General features: G+C 42.4%; 4 protein-coding genes across 4 annotated transcripts; 2 read left to right on the top strand and 2 right to left on the bottom strand.

Annotated features, from left to right (window-relative positions):
- Positions 1-336: 336 nt before the first annotated feature.
- Positions 337-5,898, bottom strand: e4f1 (E4F transcription factor 1). The gene is made up of 14 exons (XM_062408702.1): positions 5,763-5,898; positions 5,402-5,529; positions 5,222-5,309; positions 4,490-4,671; positions 4,240-4,360; positions 3,992-4,144; positions 3,670-3,863; positions 3,298-3,540; positions 3,109-3,217; positions 2,773-2,990; positions 2,475-2,673; positions 2,213-2,376; positions 1,553-1,615; positions 337-1,404 (listed from the first exon to the last, which is right to left on the bottom strand). Exons 1-14 carry the CDS (start codon positions 5,851-5,853, stop codon positions 1,030-1,032), a joined length of 2,328 nt encoding a protein of 775 aa, XP_062264686.1. The 5' UTR covers positions 5,854-5,898; the 3' UTR covers positions 337-1,029.
- An 859-nt stretch (positions 5,899-6,757) lies between these two features.
- narfl (nuclear prelamin A recognition factor-like) lies at positions 6,758-10,196 on the top strand. Its single transcript, XM_062408743.1, has 11 exons — positions 6,758-6,832; positions 7,290-7,385; positions 7,485-7,628; positions 7,713-7,842; positions 7,974-8,108; positions 8,280-8,398; positions 8,525-8,654; positions 8,738-8,810; positions 8,934-9,071; positions 9,184-9,341; positions 9,495-10,196. Exons 1-11 carry the CDS (start codon positions 6,767-6,769, stop codon positions 9,734-9,736), a joined length of 1,431 nt encoding a protein of 476 aa, XP_062264727.1. The 5' UTR covers positions 6,758-6,766; the 3' UTR covers positions 9,737-10,196.
- Positions 10,197-13,469: 3,273 nt separating this feature from the next.
- hagh (hydroxyacylglutathione hydrolase) lies at positions 13,470-17,236 on the bottom strand. The gene is made up of 9 exons (XM_062407624.1): positions 17,079-17,236; positions 16,502-16,686; positions 16,126-16,190; positions 15,826-15,943; positions 15,624-15,732; positions 15,313-15,416; positions 15,025-15,126; positions 14,847-14,926; positions 13,470-14,734 (listed from the first exon to the last, which is right to left on the bottom strand). The coding sequence occupies exons 1-9, from the start codon at positions 17,143-17,145 to the stop codon at positions 14,635-14,637; spliced, it is 930 nt and encodes a 309-aa protein (XP_062263608.1). The 5' UTR covers positions 17,146-17,236; the 3' UTR covers positions 13,470-14,634.
- On the top strand, positions 16,681-18,656 carry fahd1 (fumarylacetoacetate hydrolase domain containing 1). The gene is made up of 2 exons (XM_062407625.1): positions 16,681-16,807; positions 17,466-18,656. The coding sequence occupies exon 2, from the start codon at positions 17,553-17,555 to the stop codon at positions 18,213-18,215; it is 663 nt and encodes a 220-aa protein (XP_062263609.1). The 5' UTR covers positions 16,681-16,807; positions 17,466-17,552; the 3' UTR covers positions 18,216-18,656.
- The last annotated feature ends 1,217 nt before the right edge of the window (positions 18,657-19,873 follow it).

Below are 19,873 nucleotides of genomic sequence, written 5' to 3'. Positions count from 1 at the left end.
GCTACAGACAAATCTATGTGGACCAGGGAGATCAGTACAGTGGATTACTCTCATTGAAAACTTTGATGTAAGCAATTTGGTTGGTTTAAGGCAGGGGTCTGCAACGTTTTTCAGGCCAAGAACCCCCTGTTGAAGACCTATGGTTTAAGGGGTCAAAGATTATTATTCTTTAATCAACATGAGTCCCAAAAGACTGTTTTGCTAGATCGACACATGCATTTGGTTTGTGAAGATGACAAAATAAGGTTTGGCTTCACTATCGAACTAGTGCAACAAACAATCACAGCTTGAAATGTCAGACAAACGAGGTTTCATCAAAGATAACATGAAGTCAGGTGAAAAATAAAATAGCATTTATTTGACCCAACTCTGCTTGAGTAAACTGAACACATTTTCACGTTTACCGGCGTATCTGTCATGCTTAAAGATGCATTATCATGATTGACCATCTTAGAAGTGCAACACTGTAACGTGGGGGGATTGGTGGTGTCCCTGAACGTCCTCAGACGGGCAGGAACACGCGCACAGTTTAGGATCGATCAGCCTTTTGAGGGCTCCACGACATGTGGAGTTTAGAAAAACTGAAAAGGACCAGGACAACAGAGAGCACATGAGAGAACTGCAATGAAATCAGGCCATGTAAGGCAGTATAAGAAAAGGAAATTGTACTAATGAAATAGCAAATATAATTAAAAATAAAACTGTCCAGGCATTCAGAATGAAAACGTCACACAATTAATCTAGTTATTCTTTTAAGCTGTCTGCACCTATGAGTTCAATTAGATAGTAGATTGTATGCAGTGCTTCATTACAGTAAACCAATCAAAAATCAAAAACACGTGAGAGAACTAGTCCACATTGGACACGGGTTTTCTATTCCTGCAGGTATAAACATTACATCTACTTTGGCCTCTGTTATCATGTGTTCTAATATCACACATGAAGCTCCTACAAAGTACAGCACAGTAATCTGCTACCCGGGTACAGTCGAGCCAAAATGCGACAGTCCATAGTCCGCGTCCTCTTCCATCATACGATGACAGTTTGAATCTCCACGTCCTCTGGGGTGGTGATGACATACTCCTCCTGCTGCTGCACCACTTCTAATCCCTCCTCCCCTGCTTCCTCGGTGGTAACCATAGTAACTGTTCCGTCTGCCGTCTCCACAGTCTCCGTCGCGGCCAGCAGCGTGCCGTCGCTGATGGCGGAGGCCAGCGTCATGGCCACCTGCTCCGTCAGGCTCTCGGGCGTAGCGATGGTGATGGTGTCCCCGCAGTCGGAGATGGTCGGGCCCTCCTCGTCCCCCGCCACGTTACGCACAATGATCTGATGGCTGCCCGTGCCGCCGGCGCTGCGGGACTGGTTGACAATCCGCTGCACCACTTTCATGATGTGGTTTCCCATCTGGCAGGGAGAGGTTTGATATGATGCATTAGTTATAAAAACAACACAAACATCACTAGCAATTATATATTCTGTGTGTTAAAGAAGTGTAACAGTGAGAAAGTTATTATATAAACACTGATATTAACACCTTTACATGTGTACTGACCTCATTTTGGCCGTCTTGAATGAGTGTAACTTCTTCCTCCTGCACTTCCTCGTCCATTTGAGTCTGGAGAACGAGACGAGCAGATTCATTTAGTAAAAGAAAAGCTCCTACAAAGTCAGCTACTGCCTCAAGAAGCTATTTATTATTAAAAGTAAAATAGAAACTCTTTTGTGGTCCCCTCAAGCCTTGTTAGCCTTCTCTAAGCATATAATTCGCTTGAGCATGATCAGATATTTGACAATTCTCGCCTCCCAGTATTGCGTAAATTAAAATTCACTGAAGCCAGTATTTGTATTTCAGTCCATATATGTAAACTGATGAAAACTCTTAAAACTACCAGAAATCAGGTTTTCTCCTCACTGATGTGTTCAAACTCCCTGCACTTGGCATGGGAAAAATTTGTGACTGGTTCCCAAAAAGCAAACCACTCAAAACCCCACAGATCAGATCATTCTGTACAAAGTGTGTTGCACTCCAATCAGTGATGCACGTATTTTGCTATTAATTTATAATAGATAATACCTGCCGATACCAGGGGTGGGCAGTGGACAGATCTATAACACGCTTCAGAGCTTGAGCACACAGACTGTGTTGTTGTTTTTCTCCGCTCAATAAGAGGCAACAACTCTTTCCCTTTGCTCTAATCCCTGTGGCTCTCACCTTGATGATGTATTCCTGTGTGTCCGCCACCACAGAGGAGAACTCCACCAGGACAGCATGAGGGTCCTCTGAGATGATGGCTGCTGTAGCGAGGCTGTCCACTGACGTCTGCTCCTCAGTTACTTCGACCTGCGACTCACAAGAGTCGTCGTTATGGCAGCCTCCTGGTGGAAATCAAAACCAGCTCGCTTTAGGACCTGGTAATATCACTTGCTTTAAATAATTACAATGATTTATTTTGATTTCCATCAATCACACTGACCTTTAGCACGCATGTGGCGATTGAGGGTCCCGTGCTCAGCGAAACCCCGTCCACACTTTTGGCATTTAAAGGGCTTCTCTCCGGTGTGATGGCGAATGTGTCGCACCAAAGAACCTTTCTCCCTGAAGCCTCTCAAGCAGAATTGACACACGTAGGGTTTGTCCTCACCATGAGTCCGCTGATGCACCTGCAAGGCATTCTGAGCAAGAAAAGGAAGGGTAGGGAAAAAGCTCAAAAATACCATCCAATACAAACAATGTTATCTACAAATAGTAGTTGTCACTTATACTAAACTCACCTTGGTTTTGTATCCTTTGCTGCATCGGCCACAGTTATAGGGTCTTTCGTCCGAGTGGGCCCTCATGTGCTCACGTACGTGTCCTACAGTTTTGTACAGCTTACCACACTCGCCGCACTTGTATCTCCTCTCACTGACGTGAACTTCCATGTGTTTCTTCAGCAGGTAACCAGTGAGAAACTCTTTTTGGCAGAGTGTGCACTTGAAGGGCTTATAACCTGCAAAAAGAGACCATGTTTATCTTTAGGGCAGTGTCCCATCAACAGCTCGGTTAAGTGATTGTTTGATGGTTACAGAAAGCATTCAGTGAGTCTTCGTCACCAGTTGTGGACCTACCCAAATGGCCCTTGACATGAAAACGGAAGTAGTTTATTCCCTTGAAGGAGCGATTACAATGTGGACACGAATACAATTTTGGCACATGACTGTCTCCATCTTCGGTTTCCTGAAAATGAAACAAAGGAGAAGGTCAGTTAAAATGTTATGAAAATAGTCTGAAAAAGTTGATTAGGAACAGTTGCCTACCTCTGTCTCCATCTCCATCTCTACAAACTCCTCTTTAACCTGGATCTCTGTGACCCCGTCATCAACATCAGGACAGTCAGAGACCATTTTTTCCATCTCCTCAGTTTCCTGTGAGATCTCCTCAACTACTGTTTCCTCCGTCTCCAGTGCAATACCAGAGTTGATGATGGCCTGACAGATGAGGTTGTCGCCTGCTGCTGCAGCTGCAGCCAGCGCTTCGGCCTGAGACTGCTCCACCACCACCTGGACAGGTCAACAACACATAAAGCGAACAGGTTGGAGGGGATACAGGTAAATCGGAAAATAACTAACAAAAGCCTGATCGGTAAAAGCCCTCACAGGGTTTTTTATGAACCCGCTTTCTCCACTCACCTGTTGCTCCTGCGTCGTTCCATCCACCTCCATTGTGAAGTGGACCTGATGCAGAACCTCTTGGGAACCAGCCTCTACCACGCTGACGACAGCAGTCTGAGCCTCCACCATCTCCTGCTCCTCTGGCTGCTGCTCCACAACCACCACCTCCTGCTGCTCCTGGCCAGCCCCTGCAGCATGATCAGCTTCGACACCTGCTCAATGCACACAAGCCAGTCTGTGACTAAATGGACTGTCACTTCCTAAGGTATTCTGAATCTTTGTTTAAATACAGTACTACACAATGGACTATGAATGTGAAACCCATGCTAGTTAGTCTGACCTTTCTGTGCTCCATCTTTGCTGACCAGGATCTCCTTGTACTGAACGAAGCGGATCTTCTCTGTGCAGGGTGTGAGGGCCTTCAGGTGTCTAGTGAGGGCCCCCGACTCTCTGAAGGACTGACCACAGAGGGTGCAGCGATATGGCCGCTCATCTGTAAGAGAACAGGAAGAAAGCAGAGTTTTTCATCACGTCAAATTATGGGACAGCTAGTCAATACCAATCAGTGGATAAGTTTCTGCTCTGTACCAGTGTGACGACGGTTGTGGCGAATCAGGGAGCCTTTGGTACGAAAGGAGGTCCCACACAAGTCACATGAGAAGTTCTTCTGGTCACTGTGTGTCTTCATGTGAGTTCTCAAGATGTTTGTCTATGGGGGGGGAAATAGAGTCAACACAGGCAACATCAAATAAAATATATAGACGGCCTGGCATCACTTATCTCATGATATTATAAAGTATAACATCTTTTAATAAAGACAAGTGGAAGTGTGACTCACGGTTTTAAATGTCTTTTCACACAGTTGGCAAATGTAGCGTCCATCTTGGCTGACTTTGTAAACAAGCTTGTCACTGTCAGCATTGTCAGATATGGATTCTTCGGCCCCATCTGACTGGTCAGTGACTTTAAGGGAAGCCGTTCTTTTCCTGCGACCTCGACCCAGCAGACCGCCGGTTTCATCTGAGTTTAAAAAAAAACACATAATGACCAAATAATCCAAGATTTAATTCACAGGTTAAAACAGAGCAGACAGGCGCTGACTGGGATCTTAATTCATTATCATTGAATAAGTAATTTTAATTGGTGCTTTTCTTTGCCTCACATGGTTGTAACTTTAGATAAAATCAGGCCACCTCGTCAATAGAGAAAATTCTATGACACGTTATGCATAAACCATCTATAATGAAAAACATGATTCAATAATGGTCCAACTAACAAAATATTTGGTTATTCCCGCTGCACATATATTAACCATTTGATTTGTAACCTTTATTAAATATCACCATGATTTCCTCCGGCACAGGGTGATGACATCAAATGTCATGTTCTGTTTGGCCAACAGCCCAAATCTCCAAAAATGTAAATTCAAGATTATGCAAAGAGTCACGCAGGAACGATTTGCAGCAGGGCTGTTGTATGAGACTTCATTAGTTTTAAATGGGTGTTCGTAATAAGCTGAAAAATAAGAGTATTCAGTAGATTGTGAGCTGCAGCCCTTGTGTTGACCCACCTTGAGTGGTCTTCTCTGGCTCATCCGAGGATGCACCTTCAGCTGATTTCACCTCAGGGGGGGAAGGGGTCCCGACGGCGGCAGTAACCTAGCAAAACGCAGGGATCCACATTTGTCCCAGGTCTGCAGTTCACAGTGATCAATGCACAGTACAACAAAGCTTCACAACACCGGTCGTACCTCCTGGTTGTTGTCGTCGCCTCCTCCGCTCTCCTCCCGCCGGCAGCCCTGGTGCAGCTTGTGCTGGATGAAAGCTTCCAACGTGGAGAACTCGGACTGACAGCGTCCGCACCGGTGCACGTCCTCATCTGAGGAGACACACAGACCAAAGCTCTTTAAGCGAGGGGAACTTTCGAGCAGCATCAGTGCTGCAAGCTACCAGCTAGCTCACGTAAACACAAACACTTTGCTGGACCGATGACGCTGCGGCGGGGAAGCCACGCTGCTAACTGCAGCTAGCTGCTAGCAACGTTTCACGGTGGAAGAAGTTAGCAAAGGCCCAAACGCTGCGGCCGGGGAGTGTTGGTGCGGGCGGACTGACCTTCGTCTCCCAGCGTGGTCTGGATGGTGATTGTCTCGGTGCCGTTCTTCGTTTGCTCTGTTTCTGCCGTAAGAGTATTTTCTACATTCATGTCGTTCGAGTTCTGCGTCTCTGTCGCAACGCTGTTCCGCGGAGGGAAAACATGGCGGATTTACGACCCCGTAGTCATAACAACAAGGAGAGCGCGTGCGTGCGTCTCCCCACAGACAGAGAGGAGGAGAGAAACTTTAGTTTTACTTTAATCATCTTAATAGCTTTTAAATGATACAGCTACCTTGTGGTAATGCTATTTCCATACATGTATAATCACACGTTTCTCCACATCGATATTATTGCGCCTTTATATACATTACTGATTCTTGTTGTTCTGAAGTTGTACCCTCATGGTTGAATGCACTCATTGTAAGTTTAATTAATACATTTTTTAAATTGTATTTTATAGCTGGTACTTTCAGTACCAGTTGGGAAATCCTGTTTTTTATTATTTATTTTTTTCAGGCAAATTAATTGGCTTTTTGTTATTATACATTTTTTTTCTTTTTAATTTAATTTTTAAAAAAACGTTTACCTCCTGCGCAGAAGCGGATTATGCATCTCCTGCGCAGATTTAATTTAATTTTTAGGGCCTGAGCACTGACATGCACTGACATTAAGTGAGGCCCTATTGAAATTGTAAGGATTATTATTATTATTATTATTATTATTATTATTATTATTATTATTATTATTATTATATATTCTAAATTATTTTTACCAAAATTGGCAGAAAATATAGTTTCTTTTCTATATCCTTTTCTTATAATGTCATTTTAACATATTCTTATGTTACTTCAAATGTGTTCTCTTATATTAATTTTTAGTAATAGTAGTACCACTGCTTTTATTATTATTATGATGCAGAGCATGTGAGATACCAAAAGACAACATGTGGAGGTGAACATAGCATAGCTGTGTGGGGTATTCACGACACAAAGGTAAACAACAAACACTTTACGGCATCAAATATGGCGTCGCACTTTAGCGGTGTGCTGCAGTTGACCGATCTGGATGATTTTATCACCCCCTCTCAGGTTGTGGAACTTGTTATAACACGTTGTAACGTTTTATAACATTATACTAATTCCCGCATGGTTGGAACCATACACCTAGGTCGCATTGAAACGCAGCGAGCGGCGGACAAACATACAGAAGTAGCGGACATGTCTGGTAGCTGTTAGCTGTGGTTGTCGTTGTCTGTTGTGTAAAAGAAAATTAGCCTGTAACTTAACCCCCCCACCACCACCACCACCGAGTGAAGCTTATATTGTTATGGTTTAGAAACCTATTTCTCTATTTGTCACGGTCGATGTTTGTTTGTTGAGTATTTTATTTTCTATTCACTTATTGTCTTCTCTTAGTTCGTACTCAGTTCTCCGAGGTGCCTTGGGGATGTTGCTGAGATTATCTTGATCATTAAATTCTTTAATAACATTAAGCACCAGTTGTTTTATAGTTTGATGTCAACTCTTTTTTTTCTCTGTTTCACAGGAATGTGTCAAACCTGTGAAAGTAGAGAAGAAACAAGGTAAATCTGTGGCCAAAATTCAAATAGAGGATGATGGAAGTTACGTCCAAGTCAACCAGGTGGGTTTTTCAGGCGGAAACAAAACCTGTGTGTGAACTATTATGATAGTAGTAGCGCACCAACAGTTTTCTTGAAGTAATTTGCTTTTATGTCTGTAGGATGGTGGGAAGAAGAAGCTTGAGAGAGCAAAGATCACTCTGAATGACTGTTTGGCCTGCAGTGGCTGCATCACCTCAGCTGAGAGCGTCCTCATCGCACAGCAGAGCCACGAGGAGCTTTTGAAAGTGCTGCAAAACAACAAGGTACAGTTGGATACATGCGTTTGAAGTCCTGTGTATGATGTGTCTGCCTTTGGAAAAATAACGGGTGAACATTTTGTGTGTCAGGCCGACGTGACTGATAAGAAGGTTGTGGTGGTTTCGGTGTCACCACAGTCCAGAGCCTCCCTTGCAGCACACTATAACCTCAGCAGCGGCGAGGCAGGCAAGAGACTTACCTCTTTCTTCAAAAGCATTGGTGAGTTCAAATATTGGGTTAGGGTTACAACTCAAAGTAAAACAGGAAAATGAAAATACGATGAGCTGACTCAGGCATGTACAGTGTCCCCTGAATATTTATTATTCTTATCATTTCATTATTTGTTTCAGGGATTCATCATGTGTTTGACACCAGCTTTAGTCGGACCTTCAGCCTGCTGGAGAGTCAGAGGGAGTTTATGGAGCGGTTACAGAGGAAAGAGCAGGACAGCAAAGCCCTGCCCATGCTGACATCGGCCTGTCCAGGTATTTCACTAAAAACCCTAAATGTATAATTTTGGATTAATGTATAATACAATGAGGTCAAAAAGTTGCATCGGTGGCTTTAGTGTTACAATACTTACATGTTTTTAATGTTTGTACTCAAACCATCAGCAAGACAACGTTCCAATATGTTTGTGTGCGTGTTCTATACAGGTTGGATATGTTATGCAGAGAAGACCCATGGGGAATTCATTCTTCCATACATTAGCACCACACGCTCCCCCCAGCAGATGATGGGTTCACTGGTTAAAGGATATTTTGCTGAACAACAGGTAAAGTTCTAGAGGAATTACAGATGTGAGAGTTAATCCCTGAAAAATCCAGTGCTGACATTGGAATGCTGGGAATAGAATACAGAATACAGAGTTGCCATTAAGTTGTCTATTGTGTGTTGTTAGGGTCTGAGTCCACAGCAGATCTATCATGTGGCAGTAATGCCCTGCTTTGACAAGAAACTTGAAGCCTCGAGGTCAGATTTCTACCTGAACAAAGCTGAGACCAGAGAAGTAGACTGTGTCATCACCTCTGGTACAGAAACTACTGTCACAATGCTTTTCGTGTGTGTGGATGTGGAGTATCTTGTTTTTTATTCTTTCCATTGTCTCATACAGGAGAGGTTCAGAAAATGCTGGAGGAAAAAAATGTGTCCCTTAATGATGTGGAACCTACAGCCCTGGATACGATGTAAGATCTGTACCATCTTTGCTTTTTCTCAGCCAGTTGTTTCTGTGAAAATAAGCCATAGGATGAATTTCCAGAAGAATGTGTGAAATCATTCTCACACACTACATTTTCCTCTTTACCCAGGTTCAGTAGTGTTTGTGGAGATGAGTTCCTGAGCCATGCAGGGAGTGGTTCAGGCGGTTACCTCCATCATGTCTTCACCTATGCTGCCAAGCAGCTGTTGGGAGAGGAAGTGAAGGAACTCACCTATAAGACCCTCAAGTGAATCCAGTTCCAGTGCTTGTTATATGCATACAATCAAACATTTTAAATGGCCTCACAATAGCTTTTGATGGTGAATAATAATGTGATTGGGGTATATCCTCTTCTGCAGGAATAAAGACTTCCAGGAAGTGACTCTAGAGAAAGATGGAGTGGTCCTGCTCTCCTTTGCTTCTACGTACGGCTTCCGCAACATCCAGAATCTGGTGCAGAAACTCAAGAGGGGCAAGTCGCCTTATCACTTCGTGGAAGTTATGGCCTGTCCATCAGGTTAGGAAAACATTTCCAAAAACCTACACAGCATTAGTTTGCCACATCAGCGAAGTACCAACATCGCACTGTGGTTATTCATCACCGACAGTAGGGACTTCAGTTTGCAGGGAAGATTAATTTTGATTCTCTTTACGTCTTGTTGATATTCAGGTTGTCTAAATGGTGGTGGACAGCTGAAAGCCTCACCTGATCAGAACCAAAAGGAGCTCCTCCAGAAGGTTGAGGAGCTCTACAAGGCAGAGCGCCCCCTGTTGCCAGAAGACGATACTCGCGTCGCTGAGCTGTATCAGTCCTGGCTACACAGTGTGGGGGAGGAGAGGGCCAAAGAGCTGCTGCACACCCAGTACCACACAGTGGAGAAGATGACCAATGGACTCACTATGAAGTGGTGATGAGTGTAAACAGAGCCGTCCACAACTAACATTTTTTGTCTCAATTGCACAGGAAACTTTGTTTTACATAGACAAAGTGGAATATAAGCAGATTTGATGTGTGCCAGCAATCTTTCAAACCACTTTTCTATGTGTCCAAAATCTGAGCACTTGGCACTGTGGACGAGCAGGGCATAGATTATAGATACAACGCTGTGCCAAACAGATTATGTGTGTGATGATGTACTGATTGTGCTCTGAAATGTACGAATAGTATTTAATTATTTTGTGTGGCACCTGTTACACTTTGAAAATGGGAGCTGAAGTAATACACAGCAGAATCATTCCTCGTGTATTTAACCTAATGATTATACATAAATATACATATATATATTTTCGGGAAACTTTATTTAATTGTAACCATTTGTTCGTAAGAATCTGTCCAACTCAATAAAGATTCTCTACCCTTATGTTTATAACACATCACGTATCTGCCACTTTGACAAAAATGATCTTGAATTATATTAGATAGTAAATCACTTGTCAAGCTTTCAACCATACAAGTTAAAAAATGAGGGACTGGGAAAATATTCATACGTAAATGATGAAATGAGTCAAACTGCTAAATGACAAAGCAGTGACATGGTTTACAGACAGGAACAAAACATTAGGAGATCAAGTGTTAGATACCAAGGAAATCAATTCAATTTAGACAAAGACATTAAGCTTATTATTCCACGGAACTAACATTTCAATGAAGCAATAAATAAATTAAAGAAATTAAGTTGTGGGAGAGCAACATTTGTAAAGGAAAAGTTTGACACAGGCTTTTATAAGAGGGTCAACCATTCATCCAGGAATATACAATTGTTAAGTCAAGGATGAAACTGGAAAATACTGGGCCAAAAGTTATATCAGGAAAAAATTGTAATATTAATGATGATAAAATGCTGCTGCAGCTCAGACGACGTCTCCAGGCATTGGAAACATTACATGTCAAATACAGAGTCGGTGGACGAGAAGAGAATCTCATTTACCACAGTTTATCAGGTTCAGACTATTTTCTCATCACTTGTGATGCTGTGGAAATCATGATCCTACATATGTGCAGTGTTGTGCAAGTTCACACCTCTCATGAACTAGTTCAAAGTTCATACAGTAAACTACAGTGAACGTGAACAATAGTTCACGTTCACTGTAGTTCACTGTAGTTTACATTTAAATTCTGAACTAGTTCATAGTTCAGTTCATTTCATAGTTTTAAGGTGGAAATTGAGAATGAAAGACTTAACTTGTTAAAGAAAACCTTATCCATCATTACCCCTTGCCTTTACTGTCGCAATCTTTATCAGACAGTGTGTAAAAAACCCTCTCTGTTTTCTTTTGCCATCTGTATATGAGACCGAGAGCTGTTGTGTTGCAGGTATGGCCTGCCCCTTTAAGGAAAGTTTGTAGTTTGTGACGTAGTGCACCAGGGTATTGTGGGAAAAGACGTTAAAAGTCATATGCAATGTAAAACAATACATTAACGTCACACCATCATCCTCTTACCCCGGGGACGCACTGGAGGTAGAAGTGCTGCGAAAAGGAGTCAGCCTCCTTTCCTCGCTCATGTTAAATACTTTGGCTGTTCGCACCAGCAGCGTTGTGCCGGGAAGAACCGGGAACAGCCGCGGCCACTCACACACAAGCACATAATCTCCTGTGGGGGGAGGCTTGCGTAGGTCAGTCACCTGTGAAGACCAGCATCATTTCCCCCTGAACCAGCGCGGAGAAATGATGATGATGATGAAACATTAAATATAAAAACATTAAATATTAAATGGAAATTAAATTAAATTTAGGTTGCGCGCACAACCTGCGCAAAAGCCCATTGCGAAGCCCATTGCGCACAACCTGCAGATAACCATTGCGCACATCCTGCGCAGAAGCCCACTGCGCAGGAATTGCCCGCGCTGTTTTTTTTTTATTTTTTTTTTATTAAATGTTTTTCCTGTTTTTATATTTAATATATTTTAATTTTACATAGTGTAAGATATTTTACAAGTTAATAGGACGTATCCTGCTAATTTTAAGAGGTCAGTATTTTGACTGATTGTCAAGAACTAACTACACTAAATCGATGGACAAATTATCGTGTGTGTGTCATTTTATGCTGCTTTTGATAAATACTTCAGAGAAAATATTTTCAACTTTACTACATATATTTGACAGCCTTACTTAAAAGTTAGTTTCATATTTTTGACTTTTAGATACTGGATGATTTAACATAATTTAAAAACCTATTGATAGAGAATAACCCAGTACTTTCTAACCTTGTCTTCGAATCACAGTCTGCTGTGATGTCCTTAGGCTGCCCCCTGCTGGCTGCTGGGTTCCTCTGCTGCTCTGGCTTGGTTTGTGCAGCTTGTGATTAACTAAAGTTGTCCATAAAAGAAAATCTTTAATATCCTTCAAGGGCATTTTGATGTACAATCAGTGCACGACAAAAATAAACCAATATATACAATGTTAATGAAACACAATATAAAACCCTAAAGACAAGGTACCAGGGGGAAAATTAGCTTTTAATAAATTAATTGATTAGTCGACCAACTATTCTCAAAACATTTCATTCAACTTTTAATTTCCTGTTGTGTTTCTAATAATTATTAATGCTGATGACATTTCCTTGACAAATGGGTGGAGGTTGTATTAACACTGCTAAGGAGGTTAGGTTTTCATGATTTGTCAGTCAACAGGTGGTGATCGAAAACGTCAGAGCAAGTGAATCCACTTTATTTCAGCATGAACAGAAAAAAAAGAAGGGAGTTTCATTTCACTTCACAACAGTTCCTCATAGCAGCATGATGCATACAAAGAGAAGAATAAAAACCTACTCATTTTGGCAGCATAGGGACATTTGCTGATGTCTTGCTGTGGACAGGCAAGCCAGGATCTACAACATCCTCCTGGATTTGTCTGCCTCTGTGTGCATCTGTTTACAGTCCAAAAGTTATTGGGTAGGAGTGTCGGAGTTACGAATAAGAAGTGTGTCGTGTTCGCTGGACTTTAATAAAGTTACACATAAAGAGAGAAGTTTCCTGTCGTCTATACGCGAGGACGCTACAATATGAACGTGTTCACCGTTCAAATTCATTATTTGTCATTGAGTTGCGTTCAGTTCATCGTTCTCATAAAAGTGAACGTGTTCAATTAACGCGTTATTTGCGTTCGTTCATGCACAACATATATATATACCACCATATGTATATATATATATATATATATGGTGGTATATGTATATATATGTATATATATATACAGGCCTTTATATATACATCTATGCACAACACTGCATATGTGCGCTCACAGTCGGAAGCTATCGCGACATCACACACGTCAACATATCAAAAGACATTTTAATCGAGCTGGAAACATTCAACCAGGAAGGAGTTTTGGTTCCCGAACAGAATGAGTTCATTTATTTATGTTTCTTTCTAAGAAAACGTAAATATGTGCCATTCAAAATAAAGGAAATACAACATGTGATTTTTTGGGTTGGATATTTGTTATAGCTTATTTTTTCATCAGCCTTATTGTTTGCCTTCAATTTGTTTATTTTTTAACTTGTAACTGTTTTGAAACGTGCTATGTAAGGTTTATTATGAGTTTGTTGGCAGGACAAAAACTATACTCGACTGATTTAAGGATGGTTGGTTAGACATTGCTGAAAATAAAGACAATTATGAAAGAAACTGACAGAATACTTAGACGGCATCAAAGGTTTTAATATAACCAACAGTAATCCACCTAAATATAACTTTAAGGTGCTTCATTTGTGTCTTGCTGGTTTATGCTGTACTCCATATTTGATACCTTTATTAGCTACACTGGAAATCATTTTAGAAATTGTGATGCATTTACACAGATGTAACTTTCCCACAGCGTACAAACAGTGTCAAAGCCAGACAGGACAGTTCAAGTGAGGCAATGCTATTGATCATTCCTTCAGGTTTGTGAAGTTTGGTGACCTGAGGTGAACACAACAGACATTGACAGACCTTGAACCTAAGCAGAAGCTCAATGAAGTGATATAACTAAGTGTTTGGTTGTGCAGGGCCTATAAATTTAGCTGCACCTCAACCAGCTGCATCCAAACGCTCCTGACACCTAAATCTTATCTGCAGCATGAGTAGTTTAAATTTTGAATTTTTTATTTCTACTGAAATGGCAAGCACTATGTATTATTGCTTTTTCCAAAGATCCTGAAGCAATAATCTTTGTATGATTTTCCTCTACATGCAAAACAGAACTTAGGCCATCTAATGCTGAACCACCAACAGGTAGAGATTGCCACGGTCAAACTCAAACTGAGCTCAAACTCAATTATATATCATACAAATTTAGCTTTCAAGCCAATATGAAAGACATGGAAGGAAGAAACATTCCAGGTCAGAATAAAACAGTGGTGAATCTTAACATATCAAATTATGTTGTCAAGTCACAGTAATTCTACACACATTCCAAGATTTGTTACTTTAAGTGTTTTGCTGCTTTGTCTCTCATTGAAACACTGAATTAAACAGTGGTTCACCTTGTACATAATATATTAAACAATTTCTAAAACTCTTACTTAAAGACAAACAAATGAATTTCTCATTTAAAGCATTCCATTTAAGGCCATACATTCTTCAAAAATGTAACCGATACCAGCCAATCAAATGAAATTCAATTAAAACAAAGACTGGGAAATGTGTAGCCACATTAGTGATCAACAGAGATTAAAAACTGTGTGCTTGAAATAAGAGTGAATGCAGAAAGTCTATTTGAAGTGGTCCTGAAGATGAGCTGCAGATATTTAGATTTAGTACACTATTAACAACTTGTAGTGTCAGAAGCAACTGTTCAGCAACAATCAGCTTGACTTATTTGGGGCGTCACTCCTTGGGCACCCGGAAGTTGTCCTTTTCTTTCCGTAGGCTTCTCATGGTCTCAATCGGGTTCGTCTGCTTTACATGATCTTGGACGGACTTCTCTCTATATTGAAAATCAGAAAACAAGAGTCAATCAGGCAGCATTCTTTTTGTAAAGAACTCTTACGAAGTTGCAGTCTGCTTCAATAAGTAGTGTTTGATTGAGCTGTACACACTTGACTCTCATAAAGGGGTTAAAGGTGAATTCTTCGGCCAGAGTGGAAGGAACAGTAGCTTCTCCATTGCTGCATTTCTCCTGTGGAAACACAAACAAATATTGATTTTAACAGTTAAGAGTGATTGATCATCTGATGGCGGCAATGATTGCTTAGATATGACACGTGAAACAAATACCTTTGCCCATGCGAGCTTCTCCTGAATGACTTCATTGTCTGGTTCCACATGACGTGCAAATTTCAGATTGCTAACGGTGTACTCATGACCGCAGTAAACGCGCTGAAAAAACACACACAAGAAGAAAACTATCACCATGGCAAGTCTATCTGTCGTACAGCTTCACGATACTTTGTCGGTCGATTACATGTTTAAAATCACTAGGTGTTAGAATGTCTACAGTGTTCCATTTAGATGTTTAATAGCAGCTCCAACACTGACATTTACAAATGGAGTACATTTACTCACTGTCTCAGGAGGCAGTCGTCCCAGAATTTCTATCAAGGCTTTGTACATCTGCTCGGCTGTACCCTCGAAGAATTTACCACAACCAGCCATGAAAAGTGTGTCGCCTGTAAGAACACAAACAGAACAGTGACCTCAGGGCATCGAAGGTTGCACATGACAGAGGGCTGACAAAGAGTCGTTCCAGAGGCTACATAACGACAGACTCGTCAAGCTCAACAGATTTAAGGGTTTTGTTTTGTGGGTGAGTCATATGACCCAGTATTTATTTGTGCTGTTCATCTGAACTAAAGGGTTATTGTGCTTATATGTACCTGTGAAAACAGCTGGTGGCTCAGTGCAGTTTTCCTTTGTCACATAGTAGCAGATGTGACCAGTGGTGTGACACGGTGTAAACAGGCATTTGACGGTGAGTGATCCAAGCTGGGAAAGAACGACACCAGAGAGCACAACATCACTCATCTGGGGCTTGTATCTGGATTGTGGGATACCTAGGGTGACTGAAGGTGGTCTTACTTTGAAAGTGTGGGAATTAGAGACTTTCTTCGTGAGAGCATCTACTCTGTCGTCTCCTCCATAGACCTTGAGTCCCGGCATGAGCCTCACCATCTTCTCATTTCCACTGGCATGGTCCCTGAGAAGAGAAAATGATCAACGTACTGTAATGTTTTGCTTCAGCAGAAGGGAAGTATGAAGCAATGTTTAACAGTTTGCTAACATATTAACAGGTTAGATCATGTGTTTGTATCCTGAATATGGTGGCCAGTGTAAACCGGTGTATAGGTGAAATAAAACAGGACTCAACATGTAGCCTACCAGTGGTGATGGGTGGTTAGAATTGTTGTGAGTCTTACGCCATGTTTTCTAACAGCCTCCACAACCTGTCGAAAAGAACAAACACTTAACTGAAAAAGTGGTGAATTGTTTTGTTGGTTAATCAATATGAGGACCAAATACACTAGTATTGAGGGTTCTGTCCATATTGCCCTCTCCTGATGCACCATATATGTTTACAAAAGTTAATCACATGTTTGTATCTCATATTAATGTGTGAACTGACTAGTAATTGCTGCTGTTAAATAAATAAAGTGGGACAGATGGTGATACTAAGTAAAAAGGAAAGAATACTCAGGTACAGGGACTTTAAAAGCGGTGCAGACTGTACTGGGGTCAATATAATATGCGCACTGACCTTTACTGGCTCCACGGGGTCAACAATCGCGGCCTCTTTGGAGTCCACATCGATCAGCAGGTACATGTAGTTGTCGCTGAGAGCTGGGAGAAGTTCAACCTTCATGTTTGCTTGTTGCACCAGCGATGGTTTCCTCACTGCGCCGTGAAGGAGAGCGACTGCCTGGGCCTGGACTTCCACAGGAGCTGCACCGGGGGTCAACGAGAGGCAGAGACACACGTCAGACTGACACGAGGACACCACTTTGGGTTTGACTCTTCAACCCTGTGCTGTCACGACGAGGCCGACAACCCATGAATAACACTGGTAAATAACGTGTAGCTTCGATGCTAACTGTAGAAATAAGCGTTAAAACGCGTTGGCTAGCAGGAAAACATTGATCTGACGTGACCGTAGCAGACGCGATTATGCAAGCGGAAGTGTTTACCGACACGGGCCAGCTGGCATCATCCCTCAACTCACGACAAAAAGGTAAACACGTTGGCGAAACCCCCAAAATACACAACATGCACGAACACAGGGCTAACTAGCATGCTAACTGTCAGTGTGCTGTAGGGGGTAAAGCGTGCGGACGTACCTAGTTTGAAAGCGGTGGCAGCTCCTATCAGCGCGCACGCACCCCGGGACAAGGACCGGAATAACATCACAACAGCATTAGCAGCGTTATCACATTCGTGTAAACCAGAAAAGTTTGGTTCTGGCTCACTTCCGCATCCGCCCTCGTTTTCAACGCCGACGTCCCAGGCTCGACCAATCAAGCGCAGGGGAGTCGATCGTCAATAATCACTTTTGATAAGTTCGTTGTTTGCGTGGTTTTAACGAGGGATCCACAAGGATGCGTTAGATAATATGAGAGGAATTTAGTTTATATCTTAGCCGCGATAAACAAATGGAAAATTAGATGTTATAGTTGTGATTTGATCTTTTTTGTTTTTGCATGTATGTCCCTCCTGGCTTTCCGTAGGTGAATCATCTGTTCCTCGTGGGTCAAAAGTCACCTGAGCTGGATCCGACTGCCCCTGAGCGGCTGTCACCTTCACGATTCTCCGCAATGACAGCGAGAAACATATCCCGCTTCTGGGAGTGGGGCAGGAAGATCATCTGCGTGGGGAGGAACTACGCGGATCACGCCAAAGAGCTGAAAAACGCGATCCCCACGGAGCCCATCCTGTTCCTGAAGCCGCCGTCGGCATATGTCACGGAGGGCTCCCCGATCCTGGTGCCCCGGTACTCCAGCAACCTGCACCATGAGGTGGAGCTGGGGGTAGTGATCGGGAAGGGGGGCACAGCCATCCCTGAGTCCGCCGCCATGGAGCACGTCGCCGGCTACGCGCTGTGCTTGGACATGACTGCCCGGGACATCCAGGACGTGTGCAAGTCCAAGGGTCTGCCCTGGACCCTGGCCAAAGCCTTCAACACCTCCTGCCCCGTCAGCGAGTTCATCCCCAAGGAGCGCATCCCCGACCCGGGCAACGTCAAGCTGTGGCTGAAGGTGAACGAGCAGCTGCGGCAGAACGGCTGCACGTCCCAGATGATCTTCTCCATCCCTTTCCTCATCAGCTACATCAGCGACTTCATCACCCTGGAGGAGGGGGACCTCATCCTCACCGGGACCCCCAAGGGAGTGTCCGCCGTGCAGGAGCATGACGTGCTGCAGGCCGGGATCGAGGACGTGGTCACCATGAGCTTCAGAGTGGACAGACGGGAGCAGTAGTGGCAGCTATCAAGAGGATCTAATCAGACTGATTAGACAGAAAACTGTGATTTCACTGCAAACATGAACCTCAATTATTTTTACATATCTGTTCAGTGTCCGTGTGTATCAGCAGGGGGCAGTGCAGTGACACACAAGAGACCACATCTCTGATAGACCCACAAGGTCCATGGATACACATCATGCTGCCATGTTCAGAGATGGAACGGATAATCTCAGGAACATCTGGGCACTTGATGATGATGATGATCTGTTTCACTGTGGTGTTCTGTGTTATCTTTTACTTACACCTAAAAGAAAATTGTTCATCAAACACCATCTTTGTCTTATATCTCAAGTATAGTAGAAATTGTACTCAAATAAAAGATGCAATCATATTTAGATAAATAATGTTCTTGGAAATAAAGGGTAGACATACGTTTGTCTGCAAAGAAAAACCCCCATATATATACCTGCATTCTTTATTGCTTTAGCTGGTAAGTATGAGGCTAGTAACCACTTCATAAACAGTTGGAAATCTGAATCTATAGTAATGAATGAGAAGTTCTGTATTAACCTAAATCTGCGAGGTAACAAGTGACTGCAGCTTTAAGATAAATATAATGGAGTAAAAAGTCAAATACTTCCCTCTGATGTGTCATGGAATGGAAGTATTAAGTTACAGACAATGGAAAAACTTGGTGTTGAAGGACAAGTTCCAAAAGAGTGTTTTTCCCTGTGAAATGTCGAGTAGAGATTTAACGTAACTAGGGACGCTTACCTACAACTACCACAGAATTAAAGACAATACAGTAATTAGTACTCGGTTACATTCCACACAAGCAATATATTTATATATTTGAAGGTGGGGCTGACTAAAAAATTACTAAGTTATATCCATCAATTTAGAAGTAAGTTAAAATCACGATTAGAATGATAATAATAATAATTTGTGGCTTTCACTGACAGGCTTGCATATTTCTGATAAAATCCTTCCACACAGCAGTTTATTTCCCGCTGTCACTTTAAACATCACAATCTGAATTAATGTGGTGTATTAGAAGTTAAACAGTTTATCCCTGCAGAGTTCCAGTTGAGTAAATAGTTGTATCAGTGAGGAAGCTCATGGGACTGATGGTTTGGCACCGCCCACCTGCGGTTCCTGTTTCATTTGGAACACATTGTGCTGCTTGTCGGATTAGCCGAGATGTGTTTTCCTCCCCAAGTCTGATGGAGTCACATTCAAACAGGGATATATTTATAAGTGGATTGCAGTGAAACGTGTCACTCCGTCAGTAAAATGAAAAAAGAAAATGTTATGACCTGTGTTAATGATTCAGTTCGTCCGGTATATTTTGGGCTTTCGCCCTTTGTGCCTTCACCATAACCGCGTTCTTCCAGGCCTGTTTAACATCTGTTCCAGGTTCAATTACAATTCTCCCACCGGCTTCCTTGTTTTTTGAGATCAATCAGAGTCCCCGTCAACCTGTCCCAGGCCGGTCTGCTGTAACCTGAGTCAGTGTACATCATCTCCTCACACCTGCAGGGCACGTTATCTCCCAGGCTCAAACCTTACCCGAACCTCCACCCTCAGGGGACTCCAGGTTCTACACGTCCATCATTAGAACAGCTTTGACAGATTCAATTACATTTAGGATCTGAGAAATGTAGTTGTGACC

Source organism: Platichthys flesus, chromosome 16 (genome assembly GCF_949316205.1).
Source record: "Platichthys flesus chromosome 16, fPlaFle2.1, whole genome shotgun sequence".
Taxonomy (NCBI): domain Eukaryota; kingdom Metazoa; phylum Chordata; class Actinopteri; order Pleuronectiformes; family Pleuronectidae; genus Platichthys; species Platichthys flesus.
This window is presented reverse-complemented; position numbering and strand designations above follow the sequence as displayed.